Source organism: Corvus cornix, chromosome 9 (genome assembly GCF_000738735.6).
Source record: "Corvus cornix cornix isolate S_Up_H32 chromosome 9, ASM73873v5, whole genome shotgun sequence".
In the NCBI taxonomy this organism is placed as follows: domain Eukaryota; kingdom Metazoa; phylum Chordata; class Aves; order Passeriformes; family Corvidae; genus Corvus; species Corvus cornix.
In genome coordinates, this window is record NC_046339.1 from 9,017,198 (window position 1) to 9,030,375 (window position 13,178).

The 13,178-nt window shown below is 40.7% G+C and overlaps 1 protein-coding gene across 7 annotated transcripts in view; it reads left to right on the forward strand.

Annotated features, from left to right (window-relative positions):
• ABCC5 (ATP binding cassette subfamily C member 5) overlaps positions 1-7,857 on the forward strand; it is a 67,576-nt gene extending 59,719 nt beyond the window's left edge. For 6 of the 7 annotated variants that reach the window (XM_039557008.1, XM_039557009.1, XM_019284574.2 and 3 more), the window contains 7 exons: positions 265-500; positions 2,776-2,889; positions 3,904-4,016; positions 4,712-4,820; positions 6,217-6,444; positions 6,717-6,859; positions 7,546-7,857. In XM_039557008.1, the coding sequence (XP_039412942.1) occupies positions 265-500; positions 2,776-2,889; positions 3,904-4,016; positions 4,712-4,820; positions 6,217-6,444; positions 6,717-6,859; positions 7,546-7,818 (1,216 nt within the window). In that variant the 3' untranslated portion in view covers positions 7,819-7,857. Of the gene's footprint in view, positions 1-264; positions 501-2,775; positions 2,890-3,903; positions 4,017-4,711; positions 4,821-6,216; positions 6,445-6,716; positions 6,972-7,545 lie in introns of all 7 variants that reach the window. The other variant, XR_005602655.1, reaches the window with a different exon arrangement.
• Positions 7,858-13,178: the final 5,321 nt, after the last annotated feature.

Consider the following 13,178-nt stretch of genomic DNA (forward strand, 5'->3'; position numbering starts at 1 on the left):
CATCAAAAGACTGTCAAGTCTTTATGTCCAAACATAAGCAGGTCCTTGGCCAACAAAACAAATTCTGTGATCCTCTGATCAGAAGAAGTAGGCACCACTTGCCCAGAAAGTTTGTTCCTGAAGTCAGGAGAAGGTCTCAGAAGAGCCTTCCCGAAAGAATGAAAAATGTTACTGTGTGTCTTCTGAAAGAAGTAAGTGTTACTATGTGTCTGCTAGCCGCAATTTACTCATCTCCTTTCTTCTTTCTTCTCTCCCTAATTTTAGATATGACATTGTTTTTCTTCCTCCATCCTTCCCTATTGTTGCCATGGAAAACCCATGCCTGACCTTCATCATCTCTTCCATTCTGGAGAGCGATGAGTTTTTAATCATTGACGTCATTCACGAGGTTGCCCACAGCTGGTTTGGGAACGCGGTCACCAACGCCACGTGGGAGGAGATGTGGCTGAGTGAGGGCCTGGCCACCTACGCGCAGCGCCGGATCACCACCGAGACCTATGGTACTGCTGCAGAAACTTCTTGTGCTCCTTCTTACCATAACTCAGAGTTGGCTGCATAGAGTATTTGCATTGGAAGCTCAGAAGTCTGTAGGGAGCTGGTTTCAGTTAGGTTTTATTTCTGGAACACACACCCACACACAGCCCCAAACTTTGTGTTGAACATCTTGCATACTTAGAGTTTGACGTTGTCTTGGCTTTAGTGGGCTCAATATCTGATATGGTATCAGGGGCTTTGAGTGAAGTGTGTTAGCACAGTGCTGTGGGGACTTGGAACTACTTTTGGTTACCAGGCAGATGTTGATATGTCAGAGCAAGGTGAGCAGAGGATGCTTCAGAGAAAGATAAGAAGTCTTATCACAGTTATATTGTGAAATAACTGTCCTGTGAAAAAGTGTTCTTTTAATTCTGATCAGTTAGTAGCTACCTACTGATAAAAAGAATGATGGCAATAGCACTAAAAAAAAAAGTATAGATTTATGTAGCTGTCTGTTTATGTGCTGGAGGCTTCCTGCAGGATTGTAAGCCCTGCCTTTGCTTGCGTCAGTGAATTTCACAGGTCAGTTTTATGGTGCTGTCTTTAGAATATAAGTAGTAAATTATTCCTCTTGCTTTTAAGTTTAATTGGCTTTTTATTGAAGTGAATAATGGGAACGTATGCTTTTCCAGTTTGTCCTGTTATGTTCTTAAAAGCCAGTTCCATGTGTTTTCTCAAGCATCCATTGTAAACAATCTTGGAAAAGTTCCTAGAAATCTTGGCAGCAAAGGTGTTTAGAAGAAAGCATTTGTTTTTATTCATGTATATTGTTTTTGGACACAAGCTGATGATAATTAAGTTTAGGCAAAGAAGTGCTCTGAGCATCTATGGAGATGTTACAATGCATATTATGTGTCTTTGAAAGCTGTTTTATGTTGAGTAATTCTCAGTGGGTACTACTGTCCTAAGTCACATTATACATGGCAGTAATGTGAGTAGGTCAGAAGATATCAACCTATTCATCGTCTTAGTCTGTCCATCCAACATAGAACAAAACGCTTGCTGAATTTTGTCTGTTCTCTAGAACTGGTTGTTTCAAGGAGCATTTGTTAGGAAACTAAAAAAAGGCTTTCCCAGTGCCATTCTTTAGTAAGCTCTTTCTCCATTCTATTTTGTTTCTAAGACAAACCTCTGATCTAAATCTTACAATTTCTGACATAATTTCTGGAGTGTCTTCTATTGATAGTAAAAAGGCATCTTTGTAATGATATTGTTTAGGGAAATTTGAATCCACTGACTCCTCTTGGATCTTGCTTAATTCTCCCCTCTGTTGCATGAAGTCATTGCCCTTAACACTAGTTATCCTAGTTCTTGCTTTCCCCTGGGAAGCACATCCACTTCTTTGTCTGCTCATGCAGGCTCTCCTGTTTTCCAAACATATCCTGGTTCTTATTACGCACTGGGCTATGTAGGATTCGGGTGTTACATTGAGACTGAGGTTGTATCTATGTAACAAACCCTCTGTTTGGGTTAAAAACTTATCAAAGAAGGCTAAAATGTTAATAGCGATGGATGTTAAGTATCTTCTGAATCTGAAAATCCGTTTTCCGCAGCTTCTGATGTCTGCAAGGGCGTAGTAAAGATCTCTTGCCTTGGCAGTGTAATACAGCTAGTTTGGTTTGAAAGCATGGAATGCTCTACGCTGCAGTTAGGGAAGAGAAAGGAGTAGTTTACCCAGTCACAACTGTAAAGAGTCCTAATGAGAGGAAGGTGAAAAACTTCTACAAAAACAGGTAGGATGATACATAAAGCTTAAAAAATATACACAGGATCTATAATACAATAACCAAATCCAATCCTTTTCTCTTTCCACTCAAGAGGTGACATTTCCTTAGTAATATCCTTGGCACTGGTGACAGCATGTTTTTGTAGCACTTGATTGCTCCCTGAAAGTTACCTGTACAATAAATTTGTTGTAGTGCTGCTCTCCTTATCTTGCAAGAACTGATAAGATGATGTCTAGGATGTAAACTTTAGCATAGTTTTCATGCTGCTTTGTTTTTCAATGCAGCCCGATGCATCATCAGAGTGAGGAAATACACTGGGTTAGGCTCTGACTGCCATTATTCATTACAAGGATGTTCTGCACTCAAGTTTCTCTGCCATTACATTACTGTGATTCTGTCTCACTGTTCCATCTTTTGCACCTGCAGCAGCTTTTACTTTGTCCCTGTGCTAGTCCTGCCCAGGTCAGGTTTTGCTGATCATTTTCCCATAACTAACAATTACTTTCTGGGGTAGGAGCTGCCTTCACATGTTTGGAGACCGCATTCCGCCTTGATGCTCTCCACAGGCAGATGAAGCTCCTTGGAGAAGACAACCCGGTCAGCAAGCTTCAAGTTAAACTGGAGCCAGGTATTGCTCTTGGCTGAGGCTGCTCTACACAAAATTACACACATCTGTATGTCCATGGTGGAATATAGACAAAAGAAGACTAATTTTTACATATCCTTTATGAAAAAAAAAAAAAAGAGAAAGAAGTACTGGTTTGTAAACGAGTCTAAAAATAAATAAGGAAGCTTAGCTTTCAAGCTTTTTTCAAAGTTGGATAACTCATCTTTACACAGATATTGTTCTGTGTAAGAACACAACAGATTTGCTGAGTAGAAAGAATGTAAAAACCTGCCTTGAAAGCTATGTGGGTTTGAAATTCTGGATATGCAAAATAAACTATTTTATAATGGAAATATTTGGAAACATTGTGTAAAATCCTCTGCTATTAAATGTTGCTCTCTTTATGTATTCATTTAAGAACTATGTATGTATGTATTCAGCATGCAGATAAACAAGTACTTGCTCTAAGTTGAGCTGTGCAGAGACTGGTTATTCCCTGAGCCAGATGCATGACTGCACTCCTGATTTACCTATCTCTTTCACTGATAGTTCTCTAGTTCTGGGGTCACATCTGGGTGGGTGAAGCAGTTTTCAATCTAGATGATATTGGAGCCAAATGGGATGGAAAAGCATGTGTTGGAAGCCTCAGAAAAGGAGCAGCAAGAAATGATTACCTTATATTGATGTCTTTGAAAATTTGTGGTGTGGTGATTCCCAGAACCTGGCGCTGCAAAAAGAAAAAAAGATTTGTTCTCCAGTTCCAGATCTGTTTTCAGTGACTTCTAGTTTGAAGTGACTTATTCCATTGGGAATTACTACTTACCTTACAAAGATTGATTAAAAAAAAAAATTATTTTTCAGGCTGTGCTTTGGACTGCATCTATTTAATTTACTGCAGTAACTTAAATGTACTGACAACAAGGCTTGTTTTAAGTCACTATGTGTTGCCTTGGTGATCTCTGAGGGGCCTGTATAACTTAAGGGCTGGAAATCACTCTCCTTATTAGAGTTTATCATGTTGTCTTCTTCTTTCAGGTGTAAATCCCAGTAATTTAATGAACCTCTTCACCTATGAAAAAGGTTACTGCTTTGTTTACTACCTGTCCCAGCTTTGTGGTGACCCCAGACACTTTGACTCCTTCCTAAGAGTGAGTATAAATATGTGTTTTCTTGAGATTTAGAGCTGATTTTTTGTTGTTGTTGTTTGGTTTTTTCCCCCCCAGATTCTGTCACTGTGGCTAATTGTTAAGGGTAAAGTTGAATACAAGTGTGTCAGAGGTGGAGAAATGTTGTGGGCCTGTCTGTCAACCTACATGAATCTGTCTACAAGATTTCTGAGATTCTGAGCTTATGAGGTGCTACATACAGAATAGTAGTATACTTTTGTTATCTCTTGTTCTGTGCTCCAAGTAATTAGAAAGCTGTTCCAGCAGATTGCCTCTGACTGGAAAGATGTGACTTGATTCACTACTAAGAAGTATTAGCTTGGGGTTTTTAAACCAGGGTGACAAAGGGTATGGGTTACTATATTGGGGAAGGTTGGTGCCTGGAACCACACTTGCAAAACCTATTGAAAATTGTCAGCTAATGACTTGTTTTGGAAAAGGAAAAAGAAATGATACTCAACTGTCAATGTATTTGCAGCTACTCTTTTTTTTTTCTTGTTATGGTGCTTCTTTAATTGACTGGGTGAGGAGGGAGGATATTTTTCTTCATTTTTTTTAAACCTTCAAATACTTACTCTTATGTTTGTATTATTTGTGTTGTTGTGGCATGCAGTGGTTCTACGTCAAAAGGAAGCTGTCTTGCTCCTAATCATAATTTGAACTTTTTACTATTTTAGGCCTACATTGAGAAGTATAAATTTACCAGTGTTGTGGCTCAAGATCTTCTGGATTCCTTCCTGAATTTTTTTCCAGAGCTGAAAGAGCAATGTGTTGAGAGCAAAGCAGGTAGGAGATTTACTTAGTTAACTGTAAACACTGTAGAAAACCTGGATGATAAATGTTGTGCTTGGCTTGGAGGATTCATAGGGAAACGCTAAGGCAAACAAAACCGTTTGGCAACAACCAGGTGTTCTTGACAGAATATGTGGTTACTGCCTCTATGTTGGGGAATGAGACCATCTTAAATTGCTGACAGTTTTGGCATTAATTAGCTGAGTGTTCCTTGGTTAACTTTCTCATTAACTCACCTTTCACTGCAGACAGAATGATCAGTGCATGTGAGATTTACACATGCTTAAATGCAAGGAAAAGGTGAACACACTTCGAAATTTCATCTATTTTAATAACAGAAAACATGCTTTGAGAACTGTAACTTTCCCAAGATCCTACTTATACACATAAAATCTCTTCCAGAATGCTTCACTCTCCTTTATATCCCCTATTTATAGCTGTTGGTGGATTTGTGGAAGGTCTGTGGAGTACCAGCTGCTTATTATCTCACTTGCTTAAAGAAATGAGACTCATCCTGCCATGTGTCCATCCCTGCAAGTAGCTATTGAGCCCATTGGTCAGTTTAAACCAGACCAGCAGAGTATAGTTCTTAGGGATACTGGATGCCTACAAGCTTTGTGGAGAGGGAACTGCCTGTGGAGAGGTGTAGATGAGTGAGTTTACTGTGGGAAAAGCTGCAGCATGAGCTCAGCAGCTCTGTGTTTTACTTGGCCCACTGGCTGGCTAATGAGTTAACCACAGCATTTGCTAATTTTTGCCTGGCTAATATTCAGGGGGTGCAGAAGATAGGAGTTCTAGTGTAGATGGCGTGGAACAGGAAGTATTGCCGAGAGTTAGGAAAGTATTGAGGTGGTAAAAGGTCAAGAGGAAGAGCTCTATTGGAAAGCAGGCTCTGCTGCTTTTGAAGAAACTTTTTTTTTTTGTTATTAGTTGTATAAATAAATTTAAATTGCTTGGGTTTACTGGTGGGTAGGAGGAGTTTAGTCAGCCCTCTCACCTCCCCCTTTTTTTTAATAAAGTGTGTTTTCTCCATATTCTTCAGTCTTCCTCAGAATTCTGAGAGAGAAATGTAGGCACACAAATATTAGAGCATAGTTTGAACACAGGTACTTGTCAGCCTGGCTGCCTTAAGAGCACGTGTGTTTCTTGTACCTACTGTACTGTTGAGCTCTAGAAAAGTCATGGTGAGGTTTGGAGAGGTGTTGCTGGCACTCTTCCACCTGTTCCATAGGCTATCCCAATGAGGCTGCTAAGACTGTTGTGTCACTGTAATTATTGGTTGCTGTTGTTAGAACCTCTCTTAACTATGCCAGAAGCAGTCCCGAACTTTGAGGCAGCCAAGCCACCTGCAGAGATCCCTGCTCCACATTTTTGGTACTCCTCATTCCAGGACTGGAGTTTGAACGTTGGCTCAATGCTACAGGACCTCCGTTAGCTGAGCCAGACTTATCTCAGGGATCCAGTCTGACCAGACCAGTGGAGACACTCTTCAAACTCTGGACCACAGAGCCTCTGGACTCTGTTGCTGCTGCCAGCAGTGTTGACCTCACTAAATGGAGAACGTTCCAAACTGTGCTTTTCCTGGACAGATTGCTGGATGGATCACCACTGCCACATGGTGAGTACTCTTACCAGGATAGTAGAAAATTCTCCCTGGAATAATTGATTGAATTCTGAGGATCTCTACCTCTGGTTGACATTATAATTGATGTAAAGTCAGGTAGATGTCCCTGCCCATGGCAGAGGGATTGAAATAGGTGATCTTCAAAAGTCTTTTTTCAGCCCAACAGATTCTATGATTCTGTGATTTTATGAACTGTTATTCTCTGATGACCCTCAAAATTGACAAAATAGGTCACAGTTCTTTCTCTGTGTGTGTGCTCTCTTCAGAGGTGATAAAAAAGCTCTCGGAATGTTACTCCTCTCAGCTGGACTCCATGAATGCAGAAATCCGTATCCGCTGGTTGCAGATTGTAGTCCGAAATGACTATTATCCAGACCTTTACAAAGTCCGTCGCTTCTTGGAAAACCAGGTACTAACTGCTGGATTAAAATCACTGCACCTCTCAGTGCATGAGACATGTGCATGAGACATGCGACGTGAAAGACCTTGGAACTTCTGCTTCCTGGCCAAGTGTAGCCCAGGTGTGTTGCGAAGGGGCTGAGCATGGCTCACCTGCTAGCGGTGGGGAGGAATGGGCAGATGTAATTTCAAATGCCTACAGATAATCTCTGCTTTTCTAGCCTGACTCAATACCCTTGTCCCAGCCCTGCCCCATGCATTTTTTTATTGGTTTGTAGCAGCCTTGGCTTTTCCAGACCACAAGTTTTTGCACTACTAAATAATGTGATTATTTGAATAATTACACTTCAAGCAAGGCTAGAGCTCATCGAGTTCTTTTCAGTAGTAGTTATTGTGCAGGAGCAAAAGGTTAATGCATGTGTTCAATGTGGCTTCTTCTATTTGGCCTTTAAAAAAATAGCTCTGTTATTTGTGGAAGTAGCTCAGTCTCAGAAAGCAGATGCTTTTTTATTGCCATTCATAAAATCCTTGCATCAGACTTAGAGTAGTCTCATCTGTCTTTTGAAGAAATGTGTTGCTTGTCTCCAGTCTGAAGTTATTCAGGGCTGGGCTGTTGGAGTGTAGCTGAAGACTGTAGAAGAGCTGAACTCCTTGACTTTTATTGAAGTGTTTTTATGCTGTTTTCCTTTTTTGCAGATGTCTCGGATGTACACAATTCCACTTTACGAGGACCTTTGCACTGGCACCCTCAAGTCTTTTGCCTTAGAAATTTTTTACCAGACCCAAAACCAGCTGCACCCCAATTTGCGGAAAACGATCCAACAGATCTTATCCCAGGGCTTGAATCCACTTCCTGCCATAGACACTACAGCAGTCACTACAGATACACCAGCAATGGTGCTTGAGGACAAAGTCTCAGAGGCCACAAATGGTGCCATTTCACTCAGGGATGTCAACGTGTCTGCTTAGATCACCAGTTCACGCCAGCCACGAAGCTTGAAAATGGGGACAGGAACAGAGGAAGGATACCAAGTGTTGCCTCCTTTCCCTCAGCCTTGCAGCTGCAGTGTGTTGTAACTGGATTCCTCTTCCAAAACACAAAGCAAATGTGCCTTCGAGTATCCGGCGTGTGATACTGCCAGGTTTCAGAGATCTCCGCCAGCTGTGTGATGAATATTTTGATGCAGTTTTTACTGGGCAGGGACTCTTGGGCTGTTGCTTCTCCATGGAAAGTTCCCTTTCCTGAGGCTCTTTTGGATGGTTTCTCCAGATTTGTTGTTTAGTGGGGGGGGGGGGGGGGGGGGAGAGGAGGTGTTCTTTTTTTTCTTTTTTTTTTTTTTTTTGTCTGAGGCCACTGAGGCATGTCCTACTTGCTGTGTGAATGTTGCTGGGGAGTGTGTATGTGTCAAGCTGTCATTGTCCTGATATTTGGGCTAACGTTCTGCAAAGCAGAGACTCAGGAATCATTAGTGGCAGCAAACATGTTTTCATGTTATGCTCCTTCCTGTGACAGAGGTATTGTGATTTGGGAGGAAGGGGACTAATGCTTAAAGAAAAAACTAATTTTAAATAGCTTCTGTTCCCCCCTGCCCATAGGTGGCTAAATAATAATAATAATAATGCTCTTTATATATATAAAAAAATATATAAAAAAGAACAGGGAAGCATTATGATGGATTTGGAATCCTTCTGTAGTTAACCCTACCCTCAGTTTTCCCTTTGCACTCGATGGGACAAGCAATAAAGAAATACATAGGCTTGAATTTTCAAAAAAAGTTCAAATTAGGTGCCCAAATGCCATCAGTTCTGGTACTAGCTGGATGCCTAAATCTTTTTAACTGTTTTGACAAGTCTAGCTGCAACCTTTTCTAGTATGTCAGGATGTGTGGCACATGCATCAGATGCACTCTGTGTGTCTTCTGTTCTGTCCTTTCGGAGGAATTAACAAGACCTGTAATTTTTTTAAGATCCTCAGCAAATCTTGGCCTGTAAGTCAACCATGACAATATCCATGCTAAGATTTTACTGCCCTGAATAATGTTTGCCTGAATAACAGTTGCCCTATCATACAATAGTCTGAGGGAAGCACCACCTTTCTTGATGTGAAACTTTTAAGTCCCGCTTTACCTGAGTCTGTTTTCTGACTTATGGTGGGAGTAAGGTGCCATTTCATTTCCCTGGTGTGTTGTTTCTCTGGATCACTGGCCAGCCATGCAGGATGGGGAGACACTGTCTTCCTTCTGTGCTGTTCGGTCTCAGGAAGCCGAGGGCAAAGTGTCCTGGGGTATTGCAGAGTACAGGCGATGATGGTTCTCAGACTCTGTGCCACAAACTTCTTAACATGTGAGTACCCTTGTGCTCTCTTTGAGCTCCCACAAGGCATCTCTGAGCTGATGCATCACCAGGATAGTATGAATAAAAGGCAAAACATTTGGAAGAGGCTCAGCTAACAGAGATGTGAGAGAGAAATTGTTTTATACTTCAGGGCAAATTTTAGCCCTGCTATGGGGATCTGCATAGACAGGAAGAAGGGGAAATTTGGGAGGGTTTTTTTTTCTTCACCAAAAGTATCTGTTTACACCCATGTGTGGATGGGGACTTAGGTGCTGTTACTGGATCTGCATTTTCTGGCTTTAAATTAATTTGGATTTCACCATAGCCTTAGCCTGGGCTGAACTGGGATAAAGCAATAATAAACTCAGGCCTCTGTAGTGCTTCATTAGTTTTAAAAATGGGCCATCAGCATTGCTGGGCTTCAGAACTCCAAGCTCTGCTCTTTGCTCCTTGAATGGGATTATCTTTTAAATTCTGTTTTGTTTTCCCAGAAAGGATGGAGAATGATGTTTTCTGCACAAATCTCTTTCCTTTTCATTTGTTGTTCTATTGAAAGAGATTTGTACAAGCTGACTTTACACTTCCGGAGTTGCTGCTGTTGGTGCTGCGTCTCCTGGACCCCACTGCCAGCAGCGGCAGCCTGGTCGAGACCAGGAACCACTAGCGTTTTTTGGAATCACAGGCCTCTGTTTTAACACGTTTTATTTAGTGGGAGAATGTTTGTGACCCTGGTGGGAATTTTTCATTTACATGGATGCCTTATGATGATTGTCAAATTAAACTAAGCTTTGTGACAAGTTCAGCCTTTTGGGAAGTTATTCAGCGTCCCTGCTCTAGCTGTGTGGAAGAGCTAACTTGATACATTGTCTTTGTTCTGTCCTTTTCTGGGGTGCAGGATAGAGGGAGTTTGGAAGCTATTTCAAAGCTGCACAGGAAGGTGCTGGGGAGGTGGCAAAAGCAAATAATCAAAAGTAAATATTATCTATTGTTACTAGAACTGACTGAAATGCAGCAGATCAGCTCTGTGTTTGCATAGACACATATTAGAGCAGGGAAATGCTGACTGAAGTGAACAGACTGTTTCCTGATTAAAGAACACAAGACGTAAGTTAGTGTTTTTTGCTCTCATCTCTGTGAGATCCTATCAAATGGCTTTTTTCCTAGGACTTGTTTTCTGAAATACAGAAGCAGAGCAAGATTTGTTGAAAGTACTCCATGCATCCTCCCCCAGGTACTTCTGTTTCTCCTGTGAGTGAGGAGTGCATTTTTTATCTTGTAGAGACAAAAAATTGGCAGCAAGGTTGTGGAGATAAGCCTTCCTTTTGTTCACAGAAAATAAATTGGTGCTTCAGGCTAGTTTCTGTCTTGATTTGTAGTAGACTTCACATTGACAGGCAAATTAGACTGTGATTAAATAGAAACTATTTATTTGCCTTATCTTTGGTCTGTTCATTTCTGATCTTTTTCAGTCAGATTAGACATCAAATCGGTTTTATTCAAACAGATGCCAAGAGATTGGGTTATCTTTTTTATTTTGAAAATGAAAACGATTACTTTATTTCATTGCAGCTTTGAGCAGGGCAACAGAAGATCTAGAAATATCACTTGTGGGAAAGCTCTGAAGAGACAAACCGTTTAATAAAATGGAATGTTTCTACCTTGTTTTTTTAGCATTTCATAGCCACATTGGTTGATACATTAAATATAATTCTTGTTAGCTACAGTATACTCTGTTAAGCTTGTATCAGGAATTTTGGTGTCATGTTACATTGCAACATTTTAACCACGAACTCCATCAACCAAGAACAATTCTATCAAGTATCCCAAACATTCCACCAAAACTCTCTCATGTTCTTGCACTGCAGTGACCTTGCCCATTGCCTTTTTTGGATAACACAGGACCTTCTGTACATCTAAGCTCGTGTGCTGCACAATTCACTCAGGTCAAGTACACTTCTTCAGTCTGCTCTCCCTGTTTGTCCGAAGATAGAACAACACAGTACAGTCAACACTCTTAAATCGGCACGCTTATTTTCACACTTTTTACTATAGCTTGATAAAAGCTTAAAGCCACTATGACCACAATATCAGAAACTGCACTAGAAATCACAGTGTGAGATTTATCAAGCCGCTGTCCTCTGAGACACAGAATTATTGTCAGTTGTGAGGACACAGTTTGACACTGATTTTGTTGAAGCCCCAGGTAAATTGGTTTAGCTGTCGATTACATGCATTCCTGGACTGCATACCTAATGTCTAGTTTGGATTTGTCTAGTTTCATCTTCCATCTCTGGAAACTACTGCTTTGTTTGTGAAAGTTAAACTACTTACATATAAACTACTTACTTCTTTCTCATTTAAGTACTTTTTGATTCTTAGTCAATCAAGATTGATTGGTCTATTGCTGCAAGGTGTCTTCCACAACTCAGTGTATTGATTTAGCTTGGGTGGAGCATGATGTTTCAGTATCCTTTTAAAGTGTAAAACACTTTAAAAGTTTCTGAAAAATTACCTCAAATGCTGCTGCATATTCCACATCCACTAAAAGAATTTTTTATTAATATCATCCATCCTGCTTTTCCTGTTAATTACAGTAGTAATTTGGGCACCTGTTAGTGTATGTCTTAACTGGACATAAGAGACTTTTACAGAAAAAGGAGGGTAGAGAAAAGCTATTCCATATTCTAGAGGTGACTTTTCACTCTGTATAGGGGGAGACTAGCTAGTTGCAATAAATGATTGAACCTGTGTGAACATTTCCCTTCAGTCCTCTTCTTGCATGTGCCTTCTGCACAAGAAAACTCAAGTCTTACACCTCTGATTTCTTGTCCAGAGAATTATGGTAATGTTGAACGTAGTATGCTCTGTGCTCCACAAGGAAGGGGTTTTAATATACTAGAGACAAGTCTCTCTCTAAAAAAGGAATGGCATTAGTGGGGTTTGCAGAGCATTGGACCCTTTTCCAAAATTGTATTTACTGAGGTGCAGCATCTTGTGTGCTGTGGTAACCAGGCTGGAAATTTGGAGCTGTGCTCTACCTCTGTGTGTGCCTGAGGCAGAGAGATCTATAACCCCAAACACCCACTCCAAAATCTCCCTTAAGCAAAAAGACATTCTGTGCTGTTTCTGTGATACAGCTCAGATCACTGTCAGCTGAGTATTGCCTGTGACTTCCTAATCTTGGTATCAGGATTTGGACAATTGGAAGAGCTCCCTTGTGAACAGCTTCCATGTGTCAGAATTTGCAGAAACAAACACACACTGGGCCCAGCCACTGCTTCTCGATTACTTTTACTCCTCTCCCTGTCCTTGAACCACTGGGAGTTGGAGACAAAAGCAAACATGGGATTGATGAAACCCCAAAACTGGAAAACAATAATGAAAATATCAAACACCATTCTAGAGGATCATCTTCATTGACATGGAAATGAGCTGGTTATTTAGCTTGACACAAATCCCTTTTAACTGTTTAAATTTCTATAGCAACAGGACTCAGCCCCTCTCAGACTTCTTTCCTCCTTTACAAGGAGAAACGAAGCGAAGCACGTATGTTAAAGTGGACTGAGAAACAGATTGACAACAAGGCAAGTATCATTTTGTCTTAAAATATTATCTTCAAGACATCCTGTCTAAATAGACCTGTGTTTTGTCTTCAGGAACAATTTAATCCATCAGGATTGCCAAGAGGCAACAGGGAAAGTTCTCTGCTGCTTTTGTTCCAAAGAGTTTGGGGTTAATAGGAAAAAAAATCATCAATTCCCACTGGATTAATTTGCCCCTTTCCTTGCAGTGGGGCAAGGAAAGCATGTCAGGTATCTGAGAGACCAAGGTGATATCCATCTCTTTCCTTCTTCTAATAGCTTCGTAAATAAATAGATATTTAACTAATTAACTGTTGCAGGTTGGACCTACTGTATTTACAGTTAGAGCTCAACATTTATCCTGCTTGCTGGAATCAGTCCTCCAATGGAATTTATGCAGTTGTGTGATCGCTG